The sequence below is a fragment of the Procambarus clarkii genome, chromosome 65, assembly GCF_040958095.1.
Source record: "Procambarus clarkii isolate CNS0578487 chromosome 65, FALCON_Pclarkii_2.0, whole genome shotgun sequence".
In the NCBI taxonomy this organism is placed as follows: Eukaryota; Metazoa; Arthropoda; class Malacostraca; order Decapoda; family Cambaridae; genus Procambarus; species Procambarus clarkii.
The window spans coordinates 30,399,277-30,416,427 of record NC_091214.1 but is presented as its reverse complement, the minus strand read 5'-3'; the positions used below and the strand labels follow the sequence as shown (position 1 = coordinate 30,416,427).

Here is a 17,151-nt window from a genome sequence, read left to right as displayed (position 1 = left end):
TAGATACTCCCTCAAGCAGTGCTGGATACTCCCTCAAGCAGTGTGGATACTCCCACAAGCAGTGCTGGATACTCCCTCAAGCAGTGCTGGATACTCCCACAAGCAGTGCTGGATACTCCCTCAAGCAGTGCTGGATACTCCCACAAGCAGTGTGGATACTCCCTCAAGCAGTGCTGGATACTCCCTCAAGCAGTACTGGATACTCCCTCAAGCAGTGCTAGAAACTCCCTCAAGCAGTGCTGGATACTCCCTCAAGCAGTGCTGGATACTCCCTCAAGCAGTGCTGGATACTCCCTCAAGCAGTGCTGGATACTCCCTCAAGCAGTGCTGGATACTCCCTCAAGCAGTGCTGGATACTCCCTCAAGCAGTGCTGGATACTTCCACAAGCAGTGCTGGATACTCCCACAAGCAGTGTAGATACTCCCACAAGCAGTGCTGGATACTCCCTCAAGCAGTGCTGGATACTCCCACAAGCAGTGCTGGATACTCCCACAAGCAGTGCTGGATACTCCCACAAGCAGTCCTGGATACTCCCACAAGCAGTGCTGGATACTCCCACAAGCAGTGCAGGATACTCCCTCAAGCAGTGCTGGATACTCCCTCAAGCAGTACTGGATACTCCCTCAAGCAGTGCTGGATACTCCCTCAAGCAGTGCTGGATACTCCCTCAAGCAGTGCTGGATACTCCCTCAAGCAGTGCTGGATACTCCCTCAAGCAGTGCTGGATACTCCCTCAAGCAGTGCTGGATACTCCCACAAGCAGTGCTGGATACTCCCTCAAGCAGTGCTGGATACTCCCACAAGCAGTGCTGGATACTCCCACAAGCCGTGCTGGATATTCCCACAAGCAGTGCTGGATACTCCCTCAAGCAGAGCTGGATACTCCCTCAAGCAGTGCTGGATACTCCCTCAAGCAGTGCTGGATACTCCCACAAGCAGTGCTGGATACTCCCTCAAACAGTGTGGATACTCCCTCAAGCAGTGCTGGATACTCCCTCAAGCAGTGTGGATACTCCCACAAGCAGTGCTGGATACTCCCTCAAGCAGTGTGGATACTCCACAAGCAGTGCTGGATACTCCCTCAAGCAGTGCTGGATACTCCCTCAAGCAGAACTGGATACTCCCTCAAGCAGTGCTGGATACTCCCTCAAGCAGTGCTGGATACTCCCTCAAGCAGTGCTGGATACTCCCTCAAGCAGTGCTGGATACTCCCTCAAGCAGTGCTGGATACTCCCTCAAGCAGTGCTGGATACTCCCTCAAGCAGTGTGGATACTCCCACAAGCAGTGCTGGATACTCCCTCAAGCAGTGCTGGATACTCCCACAAGCAGTGCTGGATACTCCCACAAGCAGTGCTGGATACTCCCTCAAGCAGTGCTGGATACTCCCACAAGCAGTGTGGATACTCCCTCAAGCAGTGCTGGATACTCCCTCAAGCAGTGCTGGATACTGCCTCAAGCAGTACTGGATACTCCCTCAAGCAGTGCTGGATACTCCCTCAAGCAGTGTGGATACTCCCACAGGCAGTGCTGGATACTCCCTCAAGCAGTGCTGGATACTCCCACAAGCAGTGCTGGATACTCCCTCAAGCAGTGCTGGATACTCCCACAAGCAGTGTGGATACTCCCTCAAGCAGTGCTGGATACTCCCTCAAGCAGTGCTGGATACTGCCTCAAGCAGTACTGGATACTCCCTCAAGCAGTGCTGAATACTCCCTCAAGCAGTGCTAGATACTCCCACAAGCAGTGCTGGATACTCCCACAAGCAGTGCTGGATACTCCCTCAAGAAAGTGGATACTCCCAGAGGCAGTGCTGGATACTCCCTCAAGCAGTGCTGGATACTCCCACAAGCAGTGCTGGATACTCCCTCAAGCAGTGCTGGATACTCCCTCAAGCAGTACTGGATACTCCCTCAAGCAGTGCTGGATACTCCCTCAAGCAGTGCTGGATACTCCTTCAAGCAGTGCTGGATACTCCCTCAAGCAGTGCTGGATACTCCCTCAAGCAGTGCTAGATACTCCCTCAAGCAGTGCTGGATACTCCCTCAAGCAGTGTGGATACTCCCACAAGCAGTGCTGGATACTCCCTCAAGCAGTGCTGGATACTCCCACAAGCAGTGCTGGATACTCCCTCAAGCAGTGCTGGATACTCCCACAAGCAGTGTGGATACTCCCTCAAGCAGTGCTGGATACTCCCTCAAGCAGTACTGGATACTCCCTCAAGCAGTGCTAGAAAACTCCCTCAAGCAGTGCTGGATACTCCCTCAAGCAGTGCTGGATACTCCCTCAAGCAGTGCTGGATACTCCCTCAAGCAGTGCTGGATACTCCCTCAAGCAGTGCTGGATACTCCCTCAAGCAGTGCTGGATACTCCCTCAAGCAGTGCTGGATACTCCCACAAGCAGTGCTGGATACTCCCACAAGCAGTGTAGATACTCCCACAAGCAGTGCTGGATACTCCCTCAAGCAGTGCTGGATACTCCCACAAGCAGTGCTGGATACTCCCACAAGCAGTGCTGGATACTCCCACAAGCAGTCCTGGATACTCCCACAAGCAGTGCTGGATACTCCCACAAGCAGTGCAGGATACTCCCTCAAGCAGTGCTGGATACTCCCTCAAGCAGTACTGGATACTCCCTCAAGCAGTGCTGGATACTCCCTCAAGCAGTGCTGGATACTCCCTCAAGCAGTGCTGGATACTCCCTCAAGCAGTGCTGGATACTCCCTCAAGCAGTGCTGGATACTCCCTCAAGCAGTGCTGGATACTCCCACAAGCAGTGCTGGATACTCCCTCAAGCAGTGCTGGATACTCCCACAAGCAGTGCTGGATACTCCCACAAGCCGTGCTGGATATTCCCACAAGCAGTGCTGGATACTCCCTCAAGCAGAGCTGGATACTCCCTCAAGCAGTGCTGGATACTCCCTCAAGCAGTGCTGGATACTCCCACAAGCAGTGCTGGATACTCCCTCAAACAGTGTGGATACTCCCTCAAGCAGTGCTGGATACTCCCTCAAGCAGTGTGGATACTCCCACAAGCAGTGCTGGATACTCCCTCAAGCAGTGTGGATACTCCCACAAGCAGTGCTGGATACTCCCTCAAGCAGTGCTGGATACTCCCTCAAGCAGAACTGGATACTCCCTCAAGCAGTGCTGGATACTCCCTCAAGCAGTGCTGGATACTCCCTCAAGCAGTGCTGGATACTCCCTCAAGCAGTGCTGGATACTCCCTCAAGCAGTGCTGGATACTCCCTCAAGCAGTGCTGGATACTCCCTCAAGCAGTGTGGATACTCCCACAAGCAGTGCTGGATACTCCCTCAAGCAGTGCTGGATACTCCCACAAGCAGTGCTGGATACTCCCACAAGCAGTGCTGGATACTCCCTCAAGCAGTGCTGGATACTCCCACAAGCAGTGTGGATACTCCCTCAAGCAGTGCTGGATACTCCCTCAAGCAGTGCTGGATACTGCCTCAAGCAGTACTGGATACTCCCTCAAGCAGTGCTGGATACTCCCTCAAGCAGTGTGGATACTCCCTCAAGGCAGTGCTGGATACTCCCTCAAGCAGTGCTGGATACTCCTCAAGCAGTGCTGGATACTCCCTCAAGCAGTGCTGGATACTCCCTCAAGCAGTGCTGGATACTCCTCAAGCAGTGCTGGATACTCCCTCAAGCAGTGCTGGATACTCCCTCAAGCAGTGCTGGATACTCCCACAAGCAGTGCTGGATACTCCCACAAGCAGTGCTGGATACTCCCTCAAGCAGTGCTGGATACTCCCTCAAGCAGTGCTGGATACTCCCTCAAGCAGTGCTGGATACTCCCTCAAGCAGTGCTGGATACTCCCTCAAGCAGTGCTGGATACTCCCTCAAGCAGTGCTGGATACTCCCCAAGCAGTGCTGGATACTCCCTCAAGCAGTGTGGATACTCCCACAAGCAGTGCTGGATACTCCCTCAAGCAGTGTGGATACTCCCTCAAGCAGTGCTGGATACTCCCTCAAGCAGTGCTGGATACTCCCTCAAGCAGTGCTGGATACTCCACAAAGTGCTGCGATGGTACTCCCATCAAGCAGATGCTGGATACTCCCACAAGCAGTGCTGGATACTCCCACAAGAAGTGCTGAGTACTCCCCCAGAGGAGTGCTGGATACTCCCCTAAGCAGTGCTGGAATACTCCCACAAGCAGTGTCAGGTATACTCCCTCAAGCAGTGCTGGATACTCCCTCAAGCAGTACTGGATACTCCCTCAAAGCAGGTGCTGGATACTCCCTCAAGCAGTGTCTGGATACTCCCTTCAGCTAGTGCTGGGATACTCCCCTCAAAGCAGTGCTGGATACTCCCCATCAAGCAGTGCTAGGTACTCCTCAAGCAGTGCTGGATACTCCCTCAAGCAGTGCTGGATACGCCCACAAGCAGTGCTCTGGAAATACTCCCATCAAGCAGTGCTGGATACTCCCACAAGCAGTGCTGGCTAATTCCCACAAGCAGTGCTGGATACCCCTCAAGCAGTAGCTGGAGACTCCATCAAGCAGTGCTGGATACTCCCTCAAGCAGTGCTGGATACTCCCACAAGCAGTGCTGGATACTCCCTCAAAGCAGTGCTGGATACTCCCTCAAGCAGTGCTGGATACTCCCTCAAGCAGTGCTGGATACTCCCTCAAGCAGTGCTGGATACTCCCTCAAGCAGTGCTGGATACTCCCTCAAGCAGTGCTGGATACTCCCATCAAGCAGTGCTGGATACTCCCTCAAGCAGTGCTGGATACTCCCACAAGCAGTGCTGGATACTCCCTCAAGCAGTGCTGGATACTCCCACAAGCAGTGCTGGATACTCCCTCAAGCAGTGCTGGATACTCCCACAAGCAGTGCTGGATACTCCCTCAAGCAGTGCTGGATACTCCCTCAAGCAGTGCTGGATACTCCTCAAGCAGTGCTGGATACTCCCTCAAGCAGTGCTGGATACTCCCTCAAGCAGTGCTGGATACTCCCACAGGCAGTGCTGGATACTCCCTCAAGCAGTGCTGGATACTCCCTCAAGCAGTGCTGGATACTCCCTCAAGCAGTGCTGGATACTCCCTCAAGCAGTGCTGGATACTCCCTCAAGCAGTGCTGGATACTCCCTCAAGCAGTGTGGATACTCCCTCAAGCAGTGCTGGATACTGCCTCAAGCAGTGCTGGATACTCCCACAAGCAGTGCTGGATACTCCCTCAAGCAGTGCAGGATACTCCCTCAAGCAGTACTGGATACTCCCTCAAGCAGTGCTGGATACTCCCTCAAGCAGTGCTGGATACTACCTCAAGCAGTGCTGGATACTCCCTCAAGCAGTGCTGGATACTCCCTCAAGCAGTGCTGGATACTGCCCTCAAGCAGTGTGGATACTCCCACAAGCAGTGCTGGATACTCCCTCAAGCAGTGCTGGATACTCCCTCAAGCAGTAGCTGGATACTCCCTACAAGCAGTGCTGGATACTCCCTCAAGCAGTGTGGATACTCCCTCAAGCAGTGTGGATACTGCCTCAAGCAGTGTGGATACTCCCACAAGCAGTGCTGGATACTCCCTCAAGCAGTGTGGATACTCCCTCAAGCAGTGCTGGATACTCCCTCAAGCAGTGCTTGATACTCCCTCAAGCAGTGCTGGATACTCCCACAAGTAGTGCTGGATACTCCCACAAGCAGTGCTTGATACTCCCTCAAGCAGTGTGGATACTCCCTCAAGCAGTGCTGGATACTCCCTCAAGCAGTGTGGATACTCCCACAAGCAGTGCTGGATACTCCCACAAGCAGTGATGGATACTGCCTCAAGCAGTGTGGATACTCCCACAAGCAGTACTGGATACTCCCTCAAGCAGTGCTGGATACTCCCACAAGCAGTGCTGGATACTCCCTCAAGCAGTGCTGGATACTCCCTCAAGCAGTGCTGGATACTCCCACAAGCAGTGCTGGATACTCCCACAAGCAGTGCTGGATACTCCCCTCAAGCAGTGTGGATACTCCCACAAGCAGTGCTGGATACTCCCTCAAGCAGTGCTGGATACTCCCTCAAGCAGTGCTGGATACTCCCTCAAGCAGTGCTGGATACTCCCACAAGCAGTACTGGATACTCCCTCAAGCAGTGCTGGATACTCCCTCAAGCAGTGCTGGATACTCCCACAAGCAGTGCTGGATACTCCCACAAGCAGTGCTGGATAATCCCTCAAGCAGTACTGGATACTCCCTCAAGCAGTGCTGGATACTCCCTCAAGCAGTGCTGGATACTCCCTCAAGCAGTGCTGGATACTCCCACAAGCAGTGCTGGATACTCCCTCAAGCAGTGCTGGATACTCCCTCAAGCAGTGCTGGATACTCCCTCAAGCTGTGCTGGATACTCCCACAAGCAGTGCTGGATACTCCCACAAGCAGTGCTGGATACTCCCTCAAGCAGTACTGGATACTCCCTCAAGCAGTGCTGGATACTCCCTCAAGCAGTGCTGGATACTCCCACAAGCAGTGTGGATACTCCCTCAAGCAGTGCTGGATACTCCCTCAAGCAGTACTGGATACTCCCTCAAGCAGTGCTGGATACTCCCTCAAGCAGTGCTGGATACTCCCTCAAGCAGTGTGGATACTCCCTCAAGCAGTGTGGATACTGCCTCAAGCAGTGTGGATACTCCCACAAGCAGTGCTGGATACTCCCTCAAGCAGTGTGGATACTCCCACAAGCAGTGCTGGATACTCCCTCAAGCAGTGCTTGATACTCCCTCAAGCAGTGCTGGATACTCCCACAAGTAGTGCTGGATACTCCCACAAGCAGTGCTTGATACTCCCTCAAGCAGTGTGGATACTCCCTCAAGCAGTGCTGGATACTCCCTCAAGCAGTGTGGATACTCCCACAAGCAGTGCTGGATACTCCCACAAGCAGTGTGGATACTGCCTCAAGCAGTGTGGATACTCCCACAAGCAGTACTGGATACTCCCTCAAGCAGTGCTGGATACTCCCACAAGCAGTGCTGGATACTCCCTCAAGCAGTGCTGGATACTCCCTCAAGCAGTGCTGGATACTCCCACAAGCAGTGCTGAATACTCCCACAAGCAGTGCTGGATACTCCCTCAAGCAGTGTGGATACTCCCACAGGCAGTGCTGGATACTCCCTCAAGCAGTGCTGGATACTCCCACAAGCAGTGCTGGATACTCCCTCAAGCAGTGCTGGATACTCCCTCAAGCAGTACTGGATACTCCCTCAAGCAGTGCTGGATACTCCCTCAAGCAGTGCTGGATACTCCCTCAAGCAGTGCTGGATACTCCCTCAAGCAGTGCTGGATACTCCCTCAAGCAGTGCTGGATACTCCCTCAAGCAGTGCTGGATACTCCCTCAAGCAGTGTGGATACTCCCACAAGCAGTGCTGGATACTCCCTCAAGCAGTGCTGGATACTCCCACAAGCAGTGCTGGATACTCTCTCAAGCAGTGCTGGATACTCCCACAAGCAGTGTGGATACTCCCTCAAGCAGTGCTGGATACTCCCTCAAGCAGTGCTGGATACTGCCTCAAGCAGTACTGGATACTCCCTCAAGCAGTGCTGGATACTCCCTCAAGCAGTGTGGATACTCCCACAGGCAGTGCTGGATACTCCCTCAAGCAGTGCTGGATACTCCCTCAAGCAGTGCTGGATACTCCCTCAAGCAGTGCTGGATACTCCATCAAGCAGTGCTGGATACTACCTCAAGCAGTGCTGGATACTCCCTCAAGCAGTGTGGATACTCCCTCAAGCAGTGTGGATACTGCCTCAAGCAGTGTGGATACTCCCACAAGCAGTGCAGGATACTCCCTCAAGCAGTACTGGATACTCCCTCAAGCAGTGCTGGATACTCCCTCAAGCAGTGCTGGATACTCCCTCAAGCAGTGCTGGATACTACCTCAAGCAGTGTTGGATACTCCCTCAAGCAGTGTGGATACTCCCTCAAGCAGTGTGGATACTGCCTCAAGCAGTGTGGATACTCCCACAAGCAGTGCTGGATACTCCCTCAAGCAGTGCTGGATACTCCCTCAAGCAGTACTGGATACTCCCACAAGCAGTGCTGGATACTCCCTCAAGCAGTGTGGATACTCCCACAAGCAGTGCTGGATACTCCCTCAAGCAGTGCTTGATACTCCCTCAAGCAGTGCTGGATACTCCCACAAGTAGTGCTGGATACTCCCACAAGCAGTGCTTGATACTCCCTCAAGCAGTGTGGATACTCCCTCAAGCAGTGCTGGATACTCCCTCAAGCAGTGTGGATACTCCCACAAGCAGTGCTGGATACTCCCACAAGCAGTGTGGATACTGCCTCAAGCAGTGTGGATACTCCCACAAGCAGTACTGGATACTCCCTCAAGCAGTGCTGGATACTCCCACAAGCAGTGCTGGATACTCCCTCAAGCAGTGCTGGATACTCCCTCAAGCAGTGCTGGATACTCCCACAAGCAGTGCTGAATACTCCCACAAGCAGTGCTGGATACTCCCTCAAGCAGTGTGGATACTCCCACAGGCAGTGCTGGATACTCCCTCAAGCAGTGCTGGATACTCCCACAAGCAGTGCTGGATACTCCCTCAAGCAGTGCTGGATTCTCCCTCAAGCAGTACTGGATACTCCCTCAAGCAGTGCTGGATACTCCCTCAAGCAGTGCTGGATACTCCCTCAAGCAGTGCTGGATACTCCCTCAAGCAGTGCTGGATACTCCCTCAAGCAGTGCTGGATACTCCCTCAAGCAGTGCTGGATACTCCCTCAAGCAGTGTGGATACTCCCACAAGCAGTGCTGGATACTCCCTCAAGCAGTGCTGGATACTCCCACAAGCAGTGCTGGATACTCCCTCAAGCAGTGCTGGATACTCCCACAAGCAGTGTGGATACTCCCTCAAGCAGTGCTGGATACTCCCTCAAGCAGTGCTGGATACTGCCTCAAGCAGTACTGGATACTCCCTCAAGCAGTGCTGGATACTCCCTCAAGCAGTGCTGGATACTCCCTCAAGCAGTGCTGGATACTCCATCAAGCAGTGCTGGATACTACCTCAAGCAGTGCTGGATACTCCCTCAAGCAGTGTGGATACTCCCTCAAGCAGTGTGGATACTGCCTCAAGCAGTGTGGATACTCCCACAAGCAGTGCTGGATACTCCCTCAAGCAGTGCAGGATACTCCCTCAAGCAGTACTGGATACTCCCTCAAGCAGTGCTGGATACTCCCTCAAGCAGTGCTGGATACTACCTCAAGCAGTGTTGGATACTCCCTCAAGCAGTGTGGATACTCCCTCAAGCAGTGTGGATACTGCCTCAAGCAGTGTGGATACTCCCACAAGCAGTGCTGGATACTCCCTCAAGCAGTGCTGGATACTCCCTCAAGCAGTACTGGATACTCCCACAAGCAGTGCTGGATACTCCCTCAAGCAGTGTGGATACTCCCTCAAGCAGTGTGGATACTGCCTCAAGCAGTGTGGATACTCCCACAAGCAGTGCTGGATACTCCCTCAAGCAGTGTGGATACTCCCACAAGCAGTGCTGGATACTCCCTCAAGCAGTGCTTGATACTCCCTCAGGCAGTGCTGGATACTCCCACAAGTAGTGCTGGATACTCCCACAAGCAGTGCTTGATACTCCCTCAAGCAGTGTGGATACTCCCTCAAGCAGTGCTGGATACTCCCTCAAGCAGTGTGGATACTCCCACAAGCAGTGCTGGATACTCCCACAAGCAGTGAGGATACTCCCACAAGCAGTGTGGATACTCCCTCAAGCAGTGTGGATACTGCCTCAAGCAGTGTGGATACTCCCACAAGCAGTACTGGATACTCCCTCAAGCAGTGTGGATACTCCCTCAAGCAGTGTGGATACTGCCTCAAGCAGTGTGGATACTCCCACAAGCAGTACTGGATACTCCCTCAAGCAGTGTGGATACTCCCACAAGCAGTGTGGATACTGCCTCAAGCAGTGTGGATACTCCCACAAGCAGTACTGGATACTCCCTCAAGCAGTGTGGATACTCCCACAAGCAGTGTGGATACTCCCACAAGCAGTACTGGATACTCCCTCAAGCAGTGTGGATACTCCCACAAGCAGTGCTGGATACTCCCACAAGCAGTACTGGATACTCCCACAAGCAGTGTGGATACTCCCACAAGCAGTGCTGGATACTCCCACAAGCAGTACTGGATACTCCCTCAAGCAGTGTGGATACTCCCACAAGCAGTGCTGGATACTCCCACAAGCAGTACTGGATATTCCCTCAAGCAGTACTGGATACTCCCTCAAGCAGTCCTGGATACTCCCACAAGCAGTGCTGGATACTCCCACAAGCAGTGCTGGATAATCCCTCAAGCAGTACTGGATACTCCCTCAAGCAGTGCTAGATACTCCCTCAAGCAGTGCTGGATACTCCCTCAAGCAGTGCTGGATACTCCCACAAGCAGTGCTGGATACTCCCTCAAGCAGTGCTGGATACTCCCTCAAGCAGTGCTGGATACTCCCTCAAGCTGTGCTGGATACTCCCACAAGCAGTGCTGGATACTCCCACAAGCAGTGCTGGATACTCCCTCAAGCAGTACTGGATACTACCTCAAGCAGTGCTGGATACTCCCTCAAGCAGTGCTGGATACTCCCACAAGCAGTGTGGATACTCCCTCAAGCAGTGCTGGATACTCCCTCAAGCAGTACTGGATACTCCCTCAAGCAGTGCTGGATACTCCCTCAAGCAGTGCTGGATACTCCCACAAGCAGTGCTGGATACTCCCACAAGCAGTGTGGGTACTCCCACAAACAGATATCCTTCATTATATACATATACCAGTTTGTCTATCCAAGGTTTGAGACCAGACACTTGGGGTCTCAAACCCCACCAACCTCTGCAGGGTGACTGGTGGTTGTTGGGGGATGGTCATAGGAGGATTGTTGCCGGCCCTCACGGTTTTCCCTCCTCCTTGATGTCAACTTTCAACCTCACTAAATTTTAGATCCCATCCTATGATTTATCCAGCATAATATTTTTGGAGTAAGTCCTCAAGGTAAAGTGATTTACCACAAGACATCAAATTATCCATTCTCACACCAAATAGGTAGTTATCTAAATATTTGTGATGGTCTAAAAGCATATTAAGGTTCCAATATTAGTCTACATGTAGACTGGGAAGTAAACCTTTTTCATAAAGCGAGAATATTCTCAAGTTAAAATTATATTGTTATAAATTGTTGGTTTGAAATATAAAAGTCTATACTTAACTTGTTTTCTCTGAAACGGTCTGAAGAATTTGGTGTTCTGTAATTAAAGTTCAAAGGGCAACTCAGTTTTTGAATTTCACATTTCACATGTTTGAGAATACACCATCTTAACGTAATCATATGTAATGACACCTAATTGCAATATTAACCTAACATAACCTTAACCTAACCTAACCTTAACCTAACATAACCTTAACCTAACATAACCTTAACCTAACATAACCTTAACCTAACATAACCTTAACCTAACATAACCTTAACCTAACATAACCTTAACCTAACATAACCTTAACCTAACATAACCTTAACCTAACATAACCTTAACCTAACATAACCTTAACCTAACATAACCTTAACTTAACATAATTACCTTAACCAAATGTAATGCAAACTTAACGTAAGTGTAACCAAACCTATCCTAACAAAACCTAAACCTAACATAACCTTAACCAAATATAAGCATAACCTAATGTAACCATATCCTTAATTTAACTTAACCTTAACGTAATGTAACCTTAACCTAACGTAACCTTAACCTATGTAACCTTAATCTAACAAACCCTTAACATAACGAAATGTTATGGAACTTTAGCCTTGCTTAACCTTAACCTAAACTTAACTTAACCTTGACCAAAACTTAACCTGACCTTTACCTTTCCCTAACCTAAACTTGACCTAACCTTGACAAAACCTTGACCTAAACTTAATCTAAGCTTAAACTCTCCTTAACCTAATCTAATAATGCCCGGGGATAGATGACAGCCCTAAATAGTAGTGGTTTTGAAGTGATTACCTCCAGGGTACCTCTTTATCCCAACCACTTGGGCTGGACGGTAGAGCGACGGTCTCGCTTCATGCAGGTTGGCGTTCAATCCCCGACCGTCCAAGTTGTTGGGCACCATTCCTTTCCCCCGTCCCATCCCAAATCCTTATCCTGACCCCTTCCAAGTGCTATATAGTCGTACTGGCTTGATAGTTCCCGTCCCTCCCTCCCAGGGGACCTCCGCCCTCAGGTCGGGTGGAATTTTTACATTATTAAATTTTAAGTTTCTAAGAATATATTAATTTGCCAAGATGGAGCATCCGAGTAGTGAAGATTGTTACAGTGATGGTGACTGTGAATAGTGAAGATTGTTACAGTTATTGAGACAGTGAATAGCAATGATTGTTCCGGTGATGGCGACAGTGAATACTGAAGATTGTTACAGTGATGGCGAGAATGAACAGTGAAGATTGTTACAGTGATTGCTACAGTGATCAGTGAAGATTGTTTCAGTTATTGCGACAGTGAACAGTGAAGATTGTTACAGTGAAGGCGACAGAGATTAATGAAGATTGTAACAGTGATGGTGACAGTGAATAATGAAGATTGTTACAGTGATGGCAGCAGTGAATGGTGTTGATTGTTACAGTGATGACGACAGTGAAAAGCGCAGATTGTTACCGTGATAGTGACAGTGAATATTAAAGATAGTTACAGTGATGGCAACAGTGAATACTGTCGCAGCAATATTGAGAGCATTGAGAGCTCACTGCAGTAGTCACAGAGAGCTCACTGCACTAGTCATTGAGAGCTCACTGTGGTAGTCATCGAGAGCTCACTGTGGTAGTCATTGAGAGCTCACTGAGGTAGTCATTGAGAGCTCACTGTGGTAGTCATTGAGAGCTCACTGTGGTAGTCATTGAGAGCTCACTGAGGTAGTCATTGAGAGCTCCATGAGGTAGTCATTGAGAGCTCACTGTGGGAGTCATTGAGAGCTCACTGAGGTAGTCATTGAGAGCTCACTGAGGTAGTCATTGAGAGCTCCATGAGGTAGTCATTGAGAGCTCACTGTGGTAGTCATTGAGAGCTCACTGAGGTAGTCATTGAGAGCTCCATGAGGTAGTCATTGAGAGCTCACTGTGGTAGTCATTGAGAGCTCACTGTGGTAGTCATTGAGAGCTCCATGAGGTAGTCATTGAGAGCTCACTGTGGTAGTCATTGAGAGCTCACTGTGGTAGTCATTGAGAGCTCCATAAGGTAGTCATTGAGAGCTCACTGTGATAGTCATTGAGAGCTCACTGTGGTAGTCATTGAGAGCTCACTGTGGTAGTCATTGAGAGCTCACTGTGGTAGTCATTGAGAGCTCACTGTGGTAGTCATTGAGAGCTCACTGTGGTAGTCATTGAGAGCTCACTGTGGTAGTCATTGAGAGCTCACTGTGGTAGTCATTGAGAGCTCCATGAGGTAGTCATTGAGAGCTCACTGTGGTAGTCATTGAGAGCTCACTGTGGTAGTCATTGAGAGCTCACTGTGGTAGTCATTGAGAGCTCACTGTGGTAGTCATTGAGAGCTCACTGTGGTAGTCATTGAGAGCTCACTGTGGTAGTCATTGAGAGCTCACTGTGGTAGTCATTGAGAGCTCCATGAGGTAGTCATTGAGAGCTCACTGAGGTAGTCATTGAGAGCTCACTGTGGTAATCATTGAGAGCTCACTGTGGTAGTCATTGAGAGCTCACTGTGGTAGTCATTGAGAGCTCACTGTGGTAGTCATTGAGAGCTCACTGTGGTAGTCATTGAGAGCTCCATGAGGTAGTCATTGAGAGCTCACTGAGGTAGTCATTGAGAGCTCACTGTGGTAGTCATTGAGAGCTAACGGAGGTTGTCATTGAGAGCTCACTGTCGTAGTCATTGAGAGCTCACTGTGGTAGTCATTGAGAGCTCCATGAGGTAGTCATTGAGAGCTCACTGTGGTAGTCATTGAGAGCTCACTGTGGTAGTCATTGAGAGCTCCATGAGGTAGTCATTGAGAGCTCACTGTGGTAGTCATTGAGAGCTCACTGTGGTAGTCATTGAGAGCTCACTGTGGTAGTCATTGAGAGCTCACTGTGGTAGTCATTGAGAGCTCACTGTGGTAGTCATTGAGAGCTCACTGTGGTAGTCATTGAGAGCTCACTGTGGTAGTCATTGAGAGCTCACTGTGGTAGTCATTGAGAGCTCACTGTGGTAGTCATTGAGAGCTCCATGAGGTAGTCATTGAGAGCTCACTGTGGTAGTCATTGAGAGCTCACTGTGGTAGTCATTGAGAGCTCACTGTGGTAGTCATTGAGAGCTCACTGTGGTAGTCATTGAGAGCTCACTGTGGTAGTCATTGAGAGCTCACTGTGGTAGTCATTGAGAGCTCACTGTGGTAGTCATTGAGAGCTCACTGTGGTAGTCATTGAGAGCTCCATGAGGTAGTCATTGAGAGCTCACTGAGGTAGTCATTGAGAGCTCACTGTGGTAGTCATTGAGAGCTCACTGTGGTAGTCATTGAGAGCTCACTGTTTTAGTCATTGAGAGCTCACTGTGGTAGTCATTGAGAGCTCACTGAGGTAGTCATTGAGAGCTCACTGTGGTAGTCATTGAGAGCTCACTGTGGTAGTCATTGAGAGCTCACTGTGGTAGTCATTGAGAGCTCACTGTGGTAGTCATTGAGAACTCCATGAGGTAGTCATTGAGAGCTCACTGAGGTAGTCATTGAGAGCTCACTGTGGTAGTCATTGAGAGCTAACGGAGGTTGTCATTGAGAGCTCACTGAGGTAGTCATTGAGAGCTCACTGAGGTAGTCATTGAGAGCTCACAGTGGTAGTCATTGAGAGCTCACTGAGGTAGTCATTGAGAGCTCACTGTGGTAGTCATTGAGAGCTCACTGAGGTTGTCATTGAGAGCTCAGTGCAAAAGTCGTAGAGATCTCACTAAAATAGTCATAGTGAGCTCACTGTAGCAGTGATAGGGAGGCGGCTACAGTAGTCATAGTGAACTACTGTAGCAGTGTTAGGGAGATGGCTACAGTAGTTATAGAGAGCTACTGTAGCAGTGAGAGGGAGGCGGCTACAGTAGTCATAGTGAGCTACTGTAGCAGTGTTAGGGAGATGGCTACAGTAGTTATAGAGAGCTACTGTAGCAGTGAGAGGGAGGCGACTACAGTAGTCATAGTGAGCTACTGTAGCAGTGAGACGGAGGTGGCTACAGTAGTCGCAGTGAGCTACTGTAGCAGTGATAGGGAGGCGGCTGACAGAGATGTGTGTGTTGCAGGTAGGGAGGAGGAGGAGGAGGATGAGGTTCAGTTTCCCCCGACTGTGCCTGGCCCTCAACACCCTGCTGGTGCTGGCTCTCTGCTGCGTCTGGCTCACCAGTGTACACAACGACCAGTCCTCGCTCGCCGCAATCATACAGTAAGTTGCTTCCAGTTTCTTGTAATTTGTAATTCACGATCCTCACGAACTAGAAGTCATAATACAGAGAGGTGTACACGGCGACTGTTACCGTGAGGAAGGTCACACGTTCTTTACACAGTATTATGAGCACTGTAACATTTACACTGTACATTACTCGCATCGCTATATTAACTGTACTCAACCATTAACCATGTTTACTGCACACGATTACACTGACTGTCACCATCCTCACTGTGAAGAACAGTCATCACTGTAACCATCTACACTATACACAGTTTTCATCACTGTAACCATCTACACTATACACAGTCTTCATCACTGTAACCATCTACTCTATACACAGTCTTCATCACTGTAACCATCTACACTATACACAGTCTTCATTACTGTAACCATCTACACTATACACAGTCTTCATTACTGTAACCATCTACTCTATACACAGTCTTCATCACTGTAACCATCTACTCTATGCACAGTCTTCATCACTGTAACCATCTACACTATACTCTACCATCCCCAACGTCTTCCTGACTGTAAAATGTTTTCATCATTGTAGCAACCTTCACCACCTTCCCTCACCTTCACCACCTTCCCTCACCTTCACCACCTTCCCTCACCTTCACCATCTTCCCTCACCTTCACCACCTTCCCTCACCTTCACCACCTTCCCTCACCTTCACCACCTTCCCTCACCTTCACCACCTTCCCTCACCTTCACCACCTTCCCTCTCCTTCACCACCTTCCCTCACCTTCACCACCTTCCCTCTCCTTCACCCCCTTCCCTCTCCTTCACCACCTTCCCTCACCTTCACCACCTTCCCTCTCCTTCACCACCTTCCCTCACCTTCACCACCTTCCCTCACCTTCACCGCCTTCCCTCTCCTTCACCGCCTTCCCTCACCTTCACCACCTTCCCTCTCCTTCACCACCTTCCCTCACCTTCACCACCTTCCCTCTCCTCCACCCCCTTCCCTCTCCTTCACCACCTTCCCTCACCTTCACCACCTTCCCTCTCCTTCACCCCCTTCCCTCTCCTTCACCACCTTCCCTCACCTTCACCACCTTCCCTCACCTTCACCACCTTCCTTCTCCTTCACCACCTTCCCCCACCTTCACCACCTTCCCTCACCTTCACCACCTTCCCTCACCTTCACCACCTTCCCTCTCTTTCACCACCTTCCCTCACCTTCACCACCTTCCTTCTCCTTCACCACCTTCCCTCACCTTCACCACCTTCCCTCACCTTCACCACCTTCCCTCTCTTTCACCACCTTCCCTCACCTTCACCACCTTCCCTCACCTTCACCACCTTCCCTCACCTTCACCACCTTCCCTCACCTTCACCCCCTTCCCTCACCTTCACCCCCTTCCCTCTCCTTCACCACCTTCCCTCACCTTCACCCCCTTCCCTCACCTTCACCCCCTTCCCTCTCCTTCACCACCTTCCCTCACCTTCACCATCTTCCCTCACCTTCACCACCTTCCCTCACCTTCACCACCTTCCCTCACCTTCACCACCTTCCCTCACCTTCACCCCCTTCCCTCACCTTCACCCCCTTCCCTCACCTTCACCACCTTCCTTCTCCTTCACCACCTTCTGTTGCTGCCGTTCACCATGGTGCTGCCGTTCACTATGGTGCTGCCGTTCACCATGGTGCTGCCGTTCACTATGGTGCTGCCGTTCACCCTGGTGCTGCCGTTCACTATGGAGCTGCCGTTCACCATGGTGCTGCCGT

At 50.7% G+C, this 17,151-nt stretch overlaps 1 protein-coding gene across 1 annotated transcript in view; it reads left to right on the top strand.

The window, feature by feature from the left end:
• Nucleotides 1-17,151, top strand: part of LOC123770985 (beta-1,4-glucuronyltransferase 1) — a 128,329-nt gene that overhangs the window by 4,041 nt on the left and 107,137 nt on the right. The window contains exon 2 of the mRNA XM_069309670.1: nucleotides 15,269-15,408. Coding sequence (XP_069165771.1) covers nucleotides 15,269-15,408 — 140 coding nt within the window. The remainder of the gene's footprint in view (nucleotides 1-15,268; nucleotides 15,409-17,151) is intronic.